The 16,474-nt window shown below is 33.3% G+C and overlaps 1 protein-coding gene across 1 annotated transcript in view; it reads right to left on the bottom strand.

The window, feature by feature from the left end:
• LOC138322290 (ATP-binding cassette sub-family A member 2-like) overlaps nucleotides 1-16,474 on the bottom strand; it is an 82,039-nt gene that overhangs the window by 41,856 nt on the left and 23,709 nt on the right. The window contains 2 exon segments of the mRNA XM_069266328.1: nucleotides 10,607-10,721; nucleotides 12,561-12,654. Coding sequence (XP_069122429.1) covers nucleotides 10,607-10,721; nucleotides 12,561-12,654 — 209 coding nt within the window.

Below are 16,474 nucleotides of genomic sequence, written 5' to 3'. Positions count from 1 at the left end.
AGACAATAGTCAGATAGGGATACAATGGAAGGTATAGAGAAAATAAAAGTATAGACAGATGAAAGACAATAGTAGATAGGGATACAATGGAAGGCATAGAAAAACAGATAAAAGTATAGACAATAGTCAGATAGGGATACAATGGGAAGGCATAGAAAAACAGATAAAAGTATAGACAGACAATAGTCAGATAGGGATACAATGGGAAGGCATAGAAAAACAGATAAAAGTATAGACAGACTGATGGCCAGACAATAGTCAGATAGGGATACAATGGGAAGGCATAGAAAAACAGATAAAAGTATAGATAGACTGATAGTCAGACAATAGTCAGATAGGTATACAATGGGAAGGCATAGAAAAACAGATAAAAGTATAGACAGACAATAGATCAGAGACAATAGTCAGATAGGTATACAATGGGAGGCATAGAAAAACAGATAAAAGTATAGATAGACTGATAGTCAGACAATAGTCAGATAGGGATACAATGGGAAGGCATAAAAAACAGATAAAAGTATAGACAGAGTGATAGTCAGACAATAGTCAGATAGGTATACAATGGGAAGGGCATAGAAAAACAGATAAAAGTATAGACAGAGTGATAGTCAGACAATAGTCAGATAGGGATACAATGGGAAGGCAAAGAAAAACAGATAAAAGTATAGACAGACTGATAGTCAGACAATAGTCAGATAGGGATACAATGGGAAGGCAAAGAAAAACAGATAAAAGTATAGACAGACTGATAGTCAGACAATAGTCAGATAGGGATACAATGGGAAGGCATAGAGAAAAAACAGATAAAAGTATAGATAGACTGATAGTCAGACAATAGTCAGATAGGGATACAATGGGAAGGCAAAGAAAAACAGATAAAAGTATAGACAGACTGATAGTCAGACAATAGTCAGATAGGTATACAATGGGAAGGCAATAAAAAACAGATAAAAAGTATAGATAGACTGATCGTCAGACAATAGTCAGATAGGGATACAATGGGAGGGCATAAAAAAACAGATAAAAGTATAGACAGAGTGATAGTCAGACAATAGTCAGATAGGTATACAATGGGAAGGCATAGAAAAACAGATAAAAGTATAGACAGACTGATAGTCAGACAATAGTCAGATAGGGATACAATGGGAAGGCAAGAAAAACAGATAAAAGTATAGGCAGACTGATAGTCAGACAATAGTCAGATAGGGATACAATGGGAAGGCAAAGAAAAACAGATAAAAGTATAGACAGACTGATGAGACAATAGTCAGATAGGGATACAATGGGAAGGCAAAGAAAAACAGATAAAAGTATAGACAGACTGATAGTCAGACAATTTCAGATAGGGATACAATGGGAAGGCAAAGAAAAACAGATAAAAGTATAGGAGTGATAGTCAATAGTCAGGGTATACAATGGGAGGGCATAAAAAACAGATAAAAGTATAGACAGAGTGATAGTCAGACAATAGTCAGATAGGTATACAATGGGAAGGCATAAAAAACAGATAAAAGTATAGACAGAGTGATAGTCAGACAATAGTCAGATAGGTATACAATGGGAAGGCATAGAAAAACAGATAAAAGTATAGGCAGACTGATAGTCAGACAATAGTCAGATAGGTATACAATGGGAGGGCATAAAAAAACAGATAAAAGTATAGACAGAGTGATAGTCAGACAATAGTCAGATAGGGATACCAATGGGAAGGCATAGAAAAAGGCATAAAAGTAAGACAATATAGTCAGACAATAGTCAGATAGGGATACAAATATAGAAAAAAACAGATAAAAGTATAGACAGACTGATAGTCAGACAATAGTCAGATAGGTATACAATGGGAAGGCATAAAAAAACAGATAAAAGTATAGACAGACTGATAGTCAGACAATAGTCAGATAGGTATACAATGGAAGGCATAGAAAAACAGATAAAAGTATAGGCAGACTGATAGTCAGACAATAGTCAGATAGGGATACAATGAGAAGGCATAGAAAAAACAGATAAAAGTATAGACAGAGTGATAGTCAGACAATAGTCAGATAGGGATACAATGGGAAGGCATAGAAAAACAGATAAAAGTATAGACAGAGTCAGATAGATGGAAGGAGAAAAAACAATAAAAGTAGTCAGACAATAGTCAGATAGGGATACAATGGGAAGGCAAAGAAAAACAGATAAAAGTATAGATAGACTGATAGTCAGACAATAGTCAGATAGGGATACAATGGAAGGCATAGAAAAACAGATAAAAGTATAGACAGACTGATAGTCAGACAATAGTCAGATAGGGATACAATGAGGAAGGTATAGAAAAACAGATAAAAAGTATAGACAGAGTGATAGTCAGACAATAGTCAGATAGGGATACAATGGGAAGGCATAGAAAAACAGATAAAAGTATAGACAGAGTGATGGTCAGACAATAGTCAGACTATAGTCAGATAGGGATACAATGGGAAGGCAAAGAAAAACAGATAAAAGTATAGATAGACTGATAGTCAGACAATAGTCAGATAGGGATACAATGGGAAGGCAAAGAAAAACAGATAAAAATATAGATAGACTGATAGTCAGACAATAGTCAGATAGGGATACAATGGGAAGGCATAGAAAAACAGATAAAAGTATAGACAGAGTGATGGTCAGACAATAGTCAGACTATAGTCAGATAGGGATACAATGGGAAGGCAAAGAAAAACAGATAAAAGTATAGATAGACTGATAGTCAGACAATAGTCAGATAGGATACAATGGGAAGGCAAAGAAAAACAGATAAAAATATAGATAGACTGATAGTCAGACAATAGTCAGATAGGGATACAATGGGAAGGCAAAGAAAAACAGATAAAAGTATAGATAGACTGATAGTCAGACAATAGTCAGATAGGGATACAATGGGAAGGCAAAGAAAAACAGATAAAAGTATAGATAGAGTGATAGTCAGACAATAGTCAGATAGGGATACAATGAGAAGGCATAGAAAAACAGATAAAAGCATAGACAGACTGATGGCCAGACAATAGTCAGATAGGGATACAATGGGAAGGCATAGAAAAACAGATAAAAGTATAGACAGAGTGATAGTCAGACTATAGTCAGATAGGTATACAATGGGAAGGCATAGAAAAACAGATAAAAGTATAGACAGACTGATAGTCAGACAATAGTCAGATAGGTATACAATGGGAAGGCATAGAAAAACAGATAAAAGTATAGACAGACTGATAGTCAGACAATAGTCAGATAGGGATACAATGGGAAGGCATAGAAAAACAGATAAAAGTATAGACAGACTGATAGTCAGACAATAGTCAGATAGGTATACAATGGGAAGGCATAGAAAAACAGATAAAAGTATAGACAGACTGATAGTCAGACAATAGTCAGATAGGGATACAATGGGAAGGCATAGAAAAACAGATAAAAGTATAGATAGACTGATAGTCAGACTATAGTCAGATAGGGATACAATGGGAAGGCAAAGAAAAACAGATAAAAGTATAGACTGACTGATAGTCAGACAATAGTCAGATAGGGATACAATGGGAAGGCATAGAAAAACAGATAAAAAGTATAGACAGACTGATAGTCAGACAATAGTCAGATAGGGATACAATGGGAAGGCATAGAAAAACAGATAAAAGTATAGACTGACTGATAGTCAGACAATAGTCAGATAGGGATACAATGGGAAGGCATAAAAAAACAGATAAAAGTATAGATAGACTGATCGTCATACAATAGTCAGATAGGGATACAATGGGAAGGCATAAAAAACAGATAAAAGTATAGACAGAGTGATGGCCAGACAATAGTCAGATAGGTATACAATGGGAAGGTATAAAAAACAGATAAAAGTATAGACAGAGTGATGGCCAGACAATAGTCAGATAGGGATACAATGGGAAGGTATAAAAAACAGATAAAAGTATAGATAGACTGATCGTCATACAATAGTCAGATAGGGATACAATGGGAAGGCATAAAAAACAGATAAAAGTATAGACAGAGTGATGGCCAGACAATAGTCAGATAGGTATACAATGGGAAGGCATAAAAAACAGATAAAAGTATAGACAGAGTGATAGTCAGACAATAGTCAGATAGGTATACAATGGGAAGGCATAAAAAACAGATAAAAGTATAGATAGACTGATCGTCATACAATAGTCAGATAGGGATACAATGGGAAGGCATAAAAAACAGATAAAAGTATAGACAGAGTGATGGCCAGACAATAGTCAGATAGGGATACAATGGGAAGGCATAGAAAAACAGATAAAAGTATAGACAGAGTGATGGCCAGACAATAGTCAGATAGGGATACAAAGGGAAGGCATAGAAAAACAGATAAAAGTATAGACAGAGTGATGGCCAGACAATAGTCAGATAGAGATACAATGGGAAGGCATAGAAAAACAGATAAAAGTATAGACAGAGTGATGGCCAGACAATAGTCAGATAGGGATACAATGGAAAGGCATAGAAAAACAGATAAAAGTATACACAGACTGATGGCCACACAATAGTCAGATAGGGATACAATGAGAAGGTATAGAAAAACAGATAAAAGTATATAGATAGACTGATAGTCAGACAATAGTCAGATAGGGATACAATGAGAAGGTATAGAAAAACAGATAAAAGTATAGACAGACTGATGGCCACACAATAGTCAGATAGGGGATACAATGGGAAGGTATAGAAAAACAGATAAAAGTATAGACAGAGTGATGGCCACACAATAGTCAGATAGGTATACAATGGGAAGGTATAGAAAAACAGATAAAAGTATAGACAGACTGATAGTCAGACAATAGTCAGATAGGGATACAATGAGAAGGTATAGAAAAACAGATAAAAGTATAGACAGACTGATGGCCAGACAATAGTCAGATAGGGATACAATGGGAAGGTATAGAAAAACAGATAAAAGTATAGACAGACTGATGGCCAGACAATAGTCAGATAGGTATACAATGGGAAGGCATAGAAAAACAGATAAAAGTATAGACAGAGTGATGGCCAGACAATAGTCAGATAGGGATACAACGGGAAGGCATAGAAAAACAGATAAAAGTATAGACAGACTGATGGCCAGACAATAGTCAGATAGGGATACAACGGGAAGGTATAGAAAAACCTCAGATAAAGCATAGACAGACTGATAGCCAGACAATAGTCAGATAGGTATACAATGGGAAGGTATAGAAAAACCTCAGATAAAGCATAGACAGACTGATGGCCAGACAATAGTCAGGGTATGGAAACTTAAATAAAGCATCACAGTACTACAATAATATATTATTTTGATATTCAGTGCCAAATGAAGGTCAAGTAAAAGGATTCTACAAGACGAAACTTGTTTACATGTGAATGTACAAAAAATTGTAATAAATATTATAATCATATATCAAATTGCCATTAGTGGGACAGGGTGGGACGAGACGAAATGGATAGGGGGATTATTATATACCCTTCCATTAATTCTTGACAGGGTTTAAAATTTGAAAATTTTCTCATCAAAAGCAACTGATTCAAGTGATAAATGTCTTAAATTATGTATATACACAGATCAAGGCTGTTCACGGCCACTTAAAGCTCTTTACAAACAATTGACAACCACTACCGGATGTATACAATGTATATATATATATATGTAGACACAATGGGAACATGAGGTCAAGATGTCTTTCTGGACTGAAACATTGCTACGATAATCAGACATGGTAAAGACTGGATACATAACTAACAGATTGACAGGTCACTAAGATAAATATAGAACAGCGTCAAGTTGACCAGGAAGTGGTTTGCAGGAACTTGCAATTACAACATACACTGTACATGTACCACTTCAAATATATCTAGTTATGGCCTTGGATTTATTTTTAGCTATGATTCTCGCTGTAAGTGATTGATGATTCAGGGCCCAGTTTCACAAACATTCCTTAACTTTAAGGAATCTCTTAAAAAATTCCTCATAGGAAAGCATTACATATTTTAAGAAAAAATCCTTAACTTCAGATTTTTTCCTGAACTTCTGTAATGCTTTCCTATGGGTAATTTAAAATTATGGGATCACTTAACGTTAAGGAATGTTCTTGAAACTGGACCCTGGTATGGCATTTTGAAAACATAATTTAAGTTTTACTTATGTTTATGATAACAAATATACCAAATGTGATACTACCGGGTATATGACCATAGCTTTTCAACCAAACTCAGAATTAAAGCAAAAAGCCTAGGGTTTACCAGTACAATGTATATAAAATTCCCTAATAAGAATAAAGCAGGCCAAGATTGGAATGATCATCAGTATTATTAATTAATAATACATGTACTGTATACATGTATAACAATCTTTCTGAAAATAATGATAGAGAGTGACCTTGACATTTGGCACCAATCCTTAGAATAAGTAGGATTCATGAATATAAGAATTAGATAGTTAATAATCGCACAAAATTAAACTGCTTTCAGTGAATTTTGGTTCCCTATCCTTACAAACTGATAGACCCAAAATGATACAGTCTGCTGAGAACAGCCATGATGATCTGGTCGAAGAGACAACTACTGGTTACAGAACATCATTACTTGTATGTGTACGTCATGGTATAGGAACGGCTAAACACCATTGGATATGTAGCTCAAATGATTACAGAGTTGGTCGACAGTAGGGAGGTCCAACAGTGAAGTCCCAGTCAGAACTATCAATTGTCTCTTACTCATTTCATTTAGCACACAGCTGATATTAACTCATTCATCCCTGAACATTCATAATGGACTGGTCTAGTCTTTGATTTAGAATAGTCTAAATGTGTCTAAGGGTTAATGAGTTAAAAGTTTTCTATGATAAGTTCAAGCAAATCTTCAAGGTCAAAGATTGTGTTGCTTGTAACTGAGATAGGCACCAGTAGCAAGGTAGCTTAGTTTGGATATCCACCCTTGAAATTTCATAATGGACCGGTCTAGTCTTTAATTTAGAAGAGTCTATATACGTTTTCAGGGATAAAAGAGTAATATGGTGGAATGTCTTGAAATCCAGTGGTTCTGGGCTCAAGTCAAATTCTGTTTATTTATCAATATAACTAAATACATCCAGTGGTTCTGGGCTCAAGTCAAATTCTGTTTATTTATCAATATAACTAAATACAATGTACTTCAGTTTGATAGAAACAATACACATATACATGTCTCCATTAGTTTTCAGTCATCAATTTTCTATAATTGATTTCCCCCAAGGCGTATCTTTAATCAAAGTACTCAAAGTACTGCAAATACAACGCAACAGAAACAGAAAAAAATAAAATGAAATCAAATGAATTTCCAAAATCAAAATATATAAACCATATTATAAAGAATTTGATATCAATTATTTCAAGAACATTCAACTGATCACAGAAAATATAAGTTTTGTTTGACATTTTTCTTCATTAAAGTTCCTACATGAAAATTACAAAGAAAACGAAAGTCTTCATTAAAATGAGTTTTTATCCTTAATATACTCTTGTTTCTTATGTTGCACATACACCTATTTTTGGTAAAACCATGCACATATGAGGGCAGCCTTATACATTATTCTGCCTTTACCTCAGATCCGTGTTTAACATTCATTTAAAAACATTATTTTAAAGTACACAAAAAGGGCATAAAATTAGTTTACTTTAAAACTCTTATGTCTATAAGCCTTAGATAGTAAGTTATCATTAACAGAGATTATGTAAGTTGGAAAGAGGAGTCACCAGCAAGCAACAGTTGACCTAGATGGGCTGTGTATTATATAACACTCTGTGTATTCTATACACACTCTGTGTATTCTATACACACTCTGTGTATTCTATACACACTCTGTTTATTCTACCAATCAGTAGGCAGTCTTCCCATGACTACTGATTGGTCCAAAGGAATATTATTCAATGAATAGGGAATTTATGAATGGAAGTTTATGAATGAAATGGTTCAAGAGGTCACCACTAGATGTCATTGTAGGGCAAGTCCTACTCAGACTTACACATCAATAGTAAACCGGATAGCATTAATACAACCGCTAGTCGCGTTGTATTAAAAATGGTCTTATAGTTCAATGAACCATGTCTAATGCAGATGGAGTCAATGTAGTATGGTATTTATAGTCATGGGAAAGTTCACTGAACTGTAAAGTGCATATCATTGTTATATACACTGCACAAATGAAAGGAAGCCTGTATGCCATTTGAAAACACAGCTGGCATGTTTTATGTGTCGGTAACTAGTCCTGTCCTAGTTTTATTTATATACAATTTGTATTTTCTTTTATTGTGTAATTAAAATTTATATGCCTAATTAAACTAGAATATATGGTAACAGTTTGACATCTACAAATTCTTCATCAAGTCATGTCATCCAGAACTCCTCGGAAATTTATAAATAATAAATGTTAATACCTGTTGAGTTTAGGATGATGTGATGTATCATGTGAAGGTCATAATATCTTTTCGAAGATCTCTTCAAAGGCTTTTTTTTTGCCAACCAGTATATAACATATAAAATACAAGTATACATCTTCTTCTAAATTCAACCAGGCCATCCACGCTGACGATTATTGAGGCCGTTTGAGGGGAGCACATACTGTAAACCAGCTTATTTTCACATGCAATTAAATTTTGCGAAGTTCACGGAAAATTAAAAATCACAAAAATCTCTCTAGAACAGGTAAAGTATAGCCATATAAGTCTAATTTGCACAATTAAATTGCCGTGAAAAAGTTATAAGGTGTGAAACAGGAAATTAAGTCATCTCAAAAATAAGTTGGTTTACAGTATATACCTAGTGTTATTGCTTTAAAGGAGGCAGTACAGGGGAAATAAATACTGTATTTGAACCAATATTTTCTTTATATGCGCCGCTCCCCTTTTTGGGGCCTCAATTTCAATTGCCCTGGCATGAATAAAGACCAAACCCACACAAAACTGTATAGATTTGTAATAATTTGTCTTATTAGCTTTTATTGGGTCGAATACAGTATGTCATTAATTAAAGCAGTTAAATCAGGGCTCTGTTTAATTACTGTACATGAAATCTGCAAGTTATGCTGTGTTGAAGATGCCCGAGAGCGTTTTCATTAACATTTTGAGACAATTCTTATGATGCTGGCATGCCACGATCAGTTCTTATGAATTTCAAAACGTCCTTAAAAATCAGCAACAACATGAATACATTCTTAAACTGCAGTCAAATTTTTTGGAAAAATATTCTGATAACGACCTTCTGTTTTCAAAATTGTACTTTAAAATGAAGGCTATAAAAGAAATGAAAGAAGTCTCTTTAGTAATATGTATTTTGTGCTAAATCAGATAGACGATAAAATAAAAATATATCTAAATTACATCAATATCGTTTATGTGGAACATGAAAAATCAATTACGGCTGTCGACATGTTATTAAGGAAGTCTGGCTCTGTTGTTGATGATCGGCTTCGGAGACAGATATCAAGCACCTGTGCCACAATTTACGAGCCCAGCTGTAGTCTTATTTAATGTTACTGCATACTGCTTTATATAGCTTCAATTCTCATCATACAGAGGAATACAAAAGTGCTTGATCTGTAAGTACCAATAAATTACATTTTTAATTTTTTTCCCCAAGAACCATTCCTATGGCAATTTCCTTCTTCATACATGACCATGTATAAACAATCAAATTCTTTTTATCTTCTATCTTCGCACAAGAAATATCGTATTTGCATGACTCAATACATGTATAAACAAAAGAATTGTTTTTATCTATCTAAATTTTTTAGCACAATTAATATCGTGTTTGCATGACTCAATACATGTATAAACAATAGAATTGTTTTTATTTATCTAAACACAATAAATATCGTATTTGACTCAATACATGTATAAACAAAAAATTGTTTTATCCATCTAAGCATAATAAAAATTGTATCTGACTCAATAACAGTCTAAGGTGCTTAAAAGATTGAGAATATTGAAGGGGCATATTATAACAGATTAAACTCAGATCAAATCCTTTGCACACAGTAAGAAAGAAATCGGTTGGCAAAAGAAAAAGAAATGGCATATGGTTCTCATATTTTCAGCCTGTATTTAACCCACTAAGTCATGCTGTGACCAACTTTAGTTAGTTCTTCAGGCTTGTGCTGTAATAGACTTCTAGTCAATCTTTATTTTGTATATGGCAAGTCATATTTTGCGATATGAGTAGCTCCCAATTTCCCAAATCAAGCTAATTTCAAAATCAATTTTACTACATTTACTGGTCATTCAATAAATATGCCAGTTTTATGTGTGTAAAATATGAAAACCAAACTTGTTTGTGGTACCAATTCAAGGTAAGTGAAATTGAGGTCTAAGATGGGGAAAGGTACTTATAATTATTCCGTATTAGCATATTACAGAGTTATCTGCCCTTGCAGGTTGGTATTGATGGTGAGGTCATGTGTTTTAGAGGATAACATCATACTTTTCAGAGAAAGTGATGCGAGTTGTAAATAATGACATCACAATGGAAATCTACCCAGAAGGGAGATAAGTCTGTAATATGCAAAGATGGAAAAGAGACAAAGGGCTCTTATTAGGTGGATTACAGTAAGTGTATTTACTTTGCATGATGAAACTCTCGGAAGCCATTTTTGTCTTTAGAAACTCCTCCATCACAAAACATCTGCATTATAGGTACAACACCAGACGATGGTAAAGGTTCTGCATAATAGTTTCCTGGAAGAAGAAATAGACATTGATATAAATATTTACCCATTTTACTTTTATTTAGACATTGAAACTTAGTAACAAGTACTGAAGTATATTTTTCATATTGAGCTTTAATAACAAAACAATATCATTATACATTTACCACATAGCTCCTTTGTTTGATTGGGGTAAGTACCGGTATTTTTATCCCATCAAGGAGTTATACAAGGATATGACATTGTACATTTGTTATTTCTTTTCTCAATATATCAGCTGAAATTAAACTAGTCAGTTCAAGATCATAACTACAGATTATTTCTATTGCTGAGCAACAGAAAAGATATACATGTATGTACAAATTTCATAAGAAATTTTATGAAATGAATGTTAAAACGTCCTTTTTTCACTAAGCCTTTATGAGCAAAACTGCAAACTTTGAAGCTTCTTAAAATCTTAAATAAATTAACGTTGTCAGTGAACTAAAATCCTCTACCAATTTAACATTTGTTTTAAATTGAAGTCACCTATTCCTGCATTTTCCATTCATGAGATGACATGATCCATATTTGACACATGATATACAATACATATACCGGGTATGTGTGTGTTCGTTTGATAATGTGCAGTATTTACCTTGTGGCATAGGAACAGCAGGCTGCTTCTTTCTGATGAGGATCAAGATCACAAACAGGACAAGTGGGATAAAAACCTCAAACAACAAGACAAACTGAAAACAAAGAAACACTAAATAAATATGATGTAAAAAGTATTATATATATATACCTATATAAATGATATACTGGTAATTCATTCAGACACCATTCTTTGTCAAAAGTGAAGATCAAACTTGATTGAGTCCAAAATTTTAGCACTTAACCTTGTTCCGAAGGAAGAGTAACTCACGTTTCCATAATCATTGTAAGGAAAGTACTCAAAATGATCTTTTAACTAAATTAAGGGGACGTAACTCACCAAATAATGGACAAGTCCTTAAAGCATTTGTTGGACATCATTACACAATGGACAACTTAACATGTGATGAGGAAACTTCATCGTGAGGAATATACAGTTCATGTGTGAAAATGATGATTCAATTCAAAGAAGGGGCCATAACCCACTTCCCTATATCGTCTACTGAATGCGCTGATCAAAGTACGTTAAGTCGCTATGAATTAAGTTCTGCTGGAAATACATTGCTTTAGTATATATATATATTGTCAATAAATAGCCAAATATATTAACAGACCATATCTCTAGGGCCCTTGGTGAACCTACATAAGAAATTTGAGAAAACAAATTACAATTCATTTATATCGATAAAAAGTCTAAGTAACATCCAAAAAAGTGTGGCCTATTTATCTTAACTTTTTAACAAAAATGGTCCCAAAATGAACTTCATGAGAAAGATATGACAAACTTAGGGCTAGACATATAATTAAAACACAGACACAATGAAATTTTGGAGAAACAACATACCCACTTTCTGTTTCTCTTTAAAAATTTAAGTAATTCCAAGATGCCTCTCCTGTCACTTGAAAACAAATTAACCTTTCCCAAAATAAATATGTACACAACAGGGGTACAGACCTACAGTTAATATGATCTTAACTTTGTTTTATACAGAAAGATCCCTTCAGACTTCATGATAAATGGTATATATCGGCATAACAATAACTAGATTAAAATCTTAAATAAATTAACGTTGTCAGTGAACTCAAATCCTCTACCAATTTAACATTTGTTTTAAATTGAAGTCACCTATTCCTGCATTTTCCATTCATGAGATGACATGATCCATATTTGACACATGATATACAATACATTACCGGGTATGTGTGTGTTCGTTTGATAATGTGCAGTATTTACCTTGTGGCATAGGAACAGCAGGCTGCTTCTTTCTGATGAGGATCAAGATCACAAACAGGACAAGTGGGATAAAAACCTCAAACAACAGGACAAACTGAAAACAAAGACACACTAAATAAATATGATGTAAAAAGTATTATATATACCTATATAAATGATACACTGGTAATTCATTCACCTTAAGCCACCATCATTCTTTGTCAAAGTGATGATCAAACTTGATTGAGTCCAAAATTTTAGCACTTAACCTTGTTTTGAAGGAAGAGTAACTCAAGTTTCCATGTAAATTACAATCATTGTAAGGAAAGTACTCAAAATGATCTTTTAACTAAATTAAGGGGACATAACTCACCAAATACTGGACAAGTCCTTAAAGCATTTGTTGACATCATTACACAATGGACAACTTAACATGTGAGGAAAACTTCATCATGATTGGCTATATATAGTTATAATGTGGAAACATTCGAAAATGATGATTCAATTCAAAGAAGGGGCCATAACCCACTTCCCCGATATCGTCTACAGAATGCGCTGATCAAAGTACGTTAAGTCGCAATGGCATTAAGTTCTGCTGGAAGTACATTGCTTTAGTATATATATTGTCAATAAATAGCCAAATATATTTACAGACTATATCTCTTCTCCTTGGTGAGTAAGTAATGTTCAACAGTGCATACCATCATATATACCAAACTCTCAATCAACTCAAAATGTGATTTCCCTTTTAAACATGCAACTAAACAAACTATACATCAACCAGTATTCTGACATTTTAGCTAACATATATTTCAAACACTTTTAACTGTTTCTCTTTCAAAATTGAATTCCCTTCATGCCTCTCATCACTTGAAAACAAATTAACAATGACATAGAATAAAGTACTACCGTCAGGGACAGACCACACAGTAGTGTATTTATCTTAACTTATTTTTATACAGAAATATCCTACAGCTGACACTTCATGAGAAAGATATCAAAACTAGATAAATAATAACAGACACAAGTGAACATCATTTGGAGAAACAACATACCCATATGTTTATTATATATCTTAAAATAAAGTACATTTAGTAATGGGTACCAAGATCCCTCTAAGAGTAGTTTTGTAAATCAGTAAATGTAGGCATTCTTTCTAAACATAAAATTAATTATTATTAATTTTAAGTATGTCCTATCAGCTTCTTTGGTTCTTTAAAGATGCTCCACCGCCGACAGAGTATAAATGGTATTCTTTGAAAATAATTGGCATCCTTATTGAAAATAATTGGCATTTAATCATGTATATATATATTAGGTCATTAACACAATAATGCGTCCTATTGATAGAATCTAGTTTACACAGAAAAAATAATAGACGTCTCCAGGGTCCAAAATAATTTGTTTTGCATTTGGTGCATGTGCAATCAGTACTTCATTCAATATAGGATATATTGCCAGGGAATTTTTCCGGGATGCAATTAATTAATTTTCATATTTTTAACTTGAAGTAAAATTAGAAGCTCAAACTTTCCAATGTTGGTGATGGTGTAAAGTAAGTAACTTTTGTAACTGAAGAAAAATACTAAATCGTCTGCCCCTGTTTTTAATAGTGAAAACAATACCATTTGTCAGCAGTGGAACATCTTAAATAGGACTTAAAAGCTAAATAGAACTATTCGAAAACATGCTGACTTAACATTTTACCGATTTTGAACTTTTTTTATGATGCTGTACATATCCAAACTATGTAAACTTGATCTGACCTCCGGGACACACACAAGTCATAAAATAATGGCCCTTACTACCACAAGCATGCAATTATTCAACTGATATTAAATCCCTCACAAAATTTTAATTGATACATCGCCAATTTAAAAAGCTTGAATTCCCTTATTTCCAAAGAAAAAGTCATTCTCGAGCCTTATAAAGTATGTAGCTGTCAAAATCAATAACAACTGCATGTTACATAGCTATCAAACTTCCTCTGGGGCCCATACTGAAAAACTTCTTCAATTACAGCTCTCCTATTCATTTCCCTCTGTAAACATTTTGGCATGTTTAACTTGACACAATATTTAATGTCCATATATTGTGTTACTTTTATCTCAACTCAGCAAATTTTTTAAAGACAAAACTACCAGTGTTTTGAAGTAAACTTGATACAATGTTTATTGTCGATCCATATATTGTGTAACTTTAAGCACAGCTAAGCAACCATTTTAAAAGAAAATAACACCTTGAAGTTAAAAGCAGTGAAATGCTTTCATAGTGTAAATCATAATGATTGCAATGAAAGACAAAATTTATTTTTAAACAACTTCTATTTGTAATAAATGTACTGAAACTGATGTAAAACATTATGTAATCAGTTCTCCAGTTGTAATCATCTAAAGGTACATTATGTACATTTCTCGCTTATACCTGCACTAAATGGGTGAGATAAGATAAAAGTCAAACAAAATTTTGTTTTATCGCAAAATCTCCAGATTTATGATAAAACCGTAATCAGTGTAGCTGGTCAATAAACAGAGAAGTAAACAAAACTAGTGGGTTGTTTTTCTACAAGATCTAGACAATGATTAGACATCCTCGATTTACTGACAAGTAAATGACTGATTAACATAAATATCAGGTCACCTAAGGTCATGTCATTACATGTAGTCCGATTTTAATGTGCATCAAAAGTCAACAGAATTGTTTATTCAGTGAAAACTTTTCTGATAACAAATGTCAATGTTCTAGGGAAACAAATATAGCTGACTATACTTCTGCGAGGATGTTATCAAAATAATAATTTTTACACCGAATTTCGTATTTTTAAAGTAATCTTTAAAAACCATGATAACTGATTCAGTTTCTAGGATTTTTAAGAAATTCAATCCATTCTTCATCCATCAAAATGAGTGTGGCAAAATCTCTAACTAATTAATGGTGTTCATACTAACAATATATCCGTAAAAAATTATGATCACTTTTACACGTTAAGAGGAGTTAAAAGCTCTTAAATAACTTAAATTTGTCACCTTTCAAAAATAACGATGAGATCATAAAATCTGCTGTTTGATGATAGTATTCAGAAAGCTGATTCACTTAAGCTGTTAGTTTTCATCTTAAAAGAAATTTTATTGATCTTTCCTGATGGAAAATTACTGTGAAGAGCAAATTTATGTTTCCTTTATTTCCTAATTGTGAGGAAACAAGAGATTTTATTGTACAGAAAAATGCACAATATCTGTCACAGCAATTGTGACATATTAATTATTGATTACTTCAACACCCACCGAAGCCTAAAGGGATTCATAAATAGCTTCCTATAGTCTATATATGTAAAGTAACCGTGTCTTCATAAATTGATCAATATGCGCACATGCACTAGGTATATATATATAGAATCATCCACCTGATACAAACATGTGCATTGACCCTACTCACCAAGGCCGTTTTCGATTATGAAGTTTGACTGGTTGGACGTAGCTGTTCGTTAATGAATTAAAGACGGACCTGGTGATTTTATATTGTTTTCAGACGAGCTTTGACAAAGACCTCACAGGCTTGTATCATAAACTGTAGGTCCATCAGGATTTATACTTGAAATAATGTTTTTCACAAACGGTCGAACCGGTTGTTCCGAATAAACAAAAACGGCCCAAATTTACAGCTTATAGAAATGAACCAAACACCTTTTTTATGTTTGACCATTATTTGTCAAATGTACCATTAGGTGTGTACCAATAACTTTGACAGTATAATTATAAAACATAGAGATCTGCAATATTATAAACTGGCTTTCAGCAGCAAAGGACGGATATCACTTTGGATCTAGGTAGCTTGATGAAATTAAGATTTCAAAAGCCGCCTTTTACTATCATGTAGTGGGGCAGCAGGCACAATTCCAACATACTACCGTCAGTTAATGTGTTGGTTGAAATTAG

This window comes from Argopecten irradians, chromosome 4, assembly GCF_041381155.1.
Source record: "Argopecten irradians isolate NY chromosome 4, Ai_NY, whole genome shotgun sequence".
NCBI classification, from domain to species: Eukaryota; Metazoa; Mollusca; class Bivalvia; order Pectinida; family Pectinidae; genus Argopecten; species Argopecten irradians.
The sequence above is the reverse complement of the archived record's forward strand: the minus strand, read 5'-3'. Positions and strand labels throughout refer to the sequence as shown.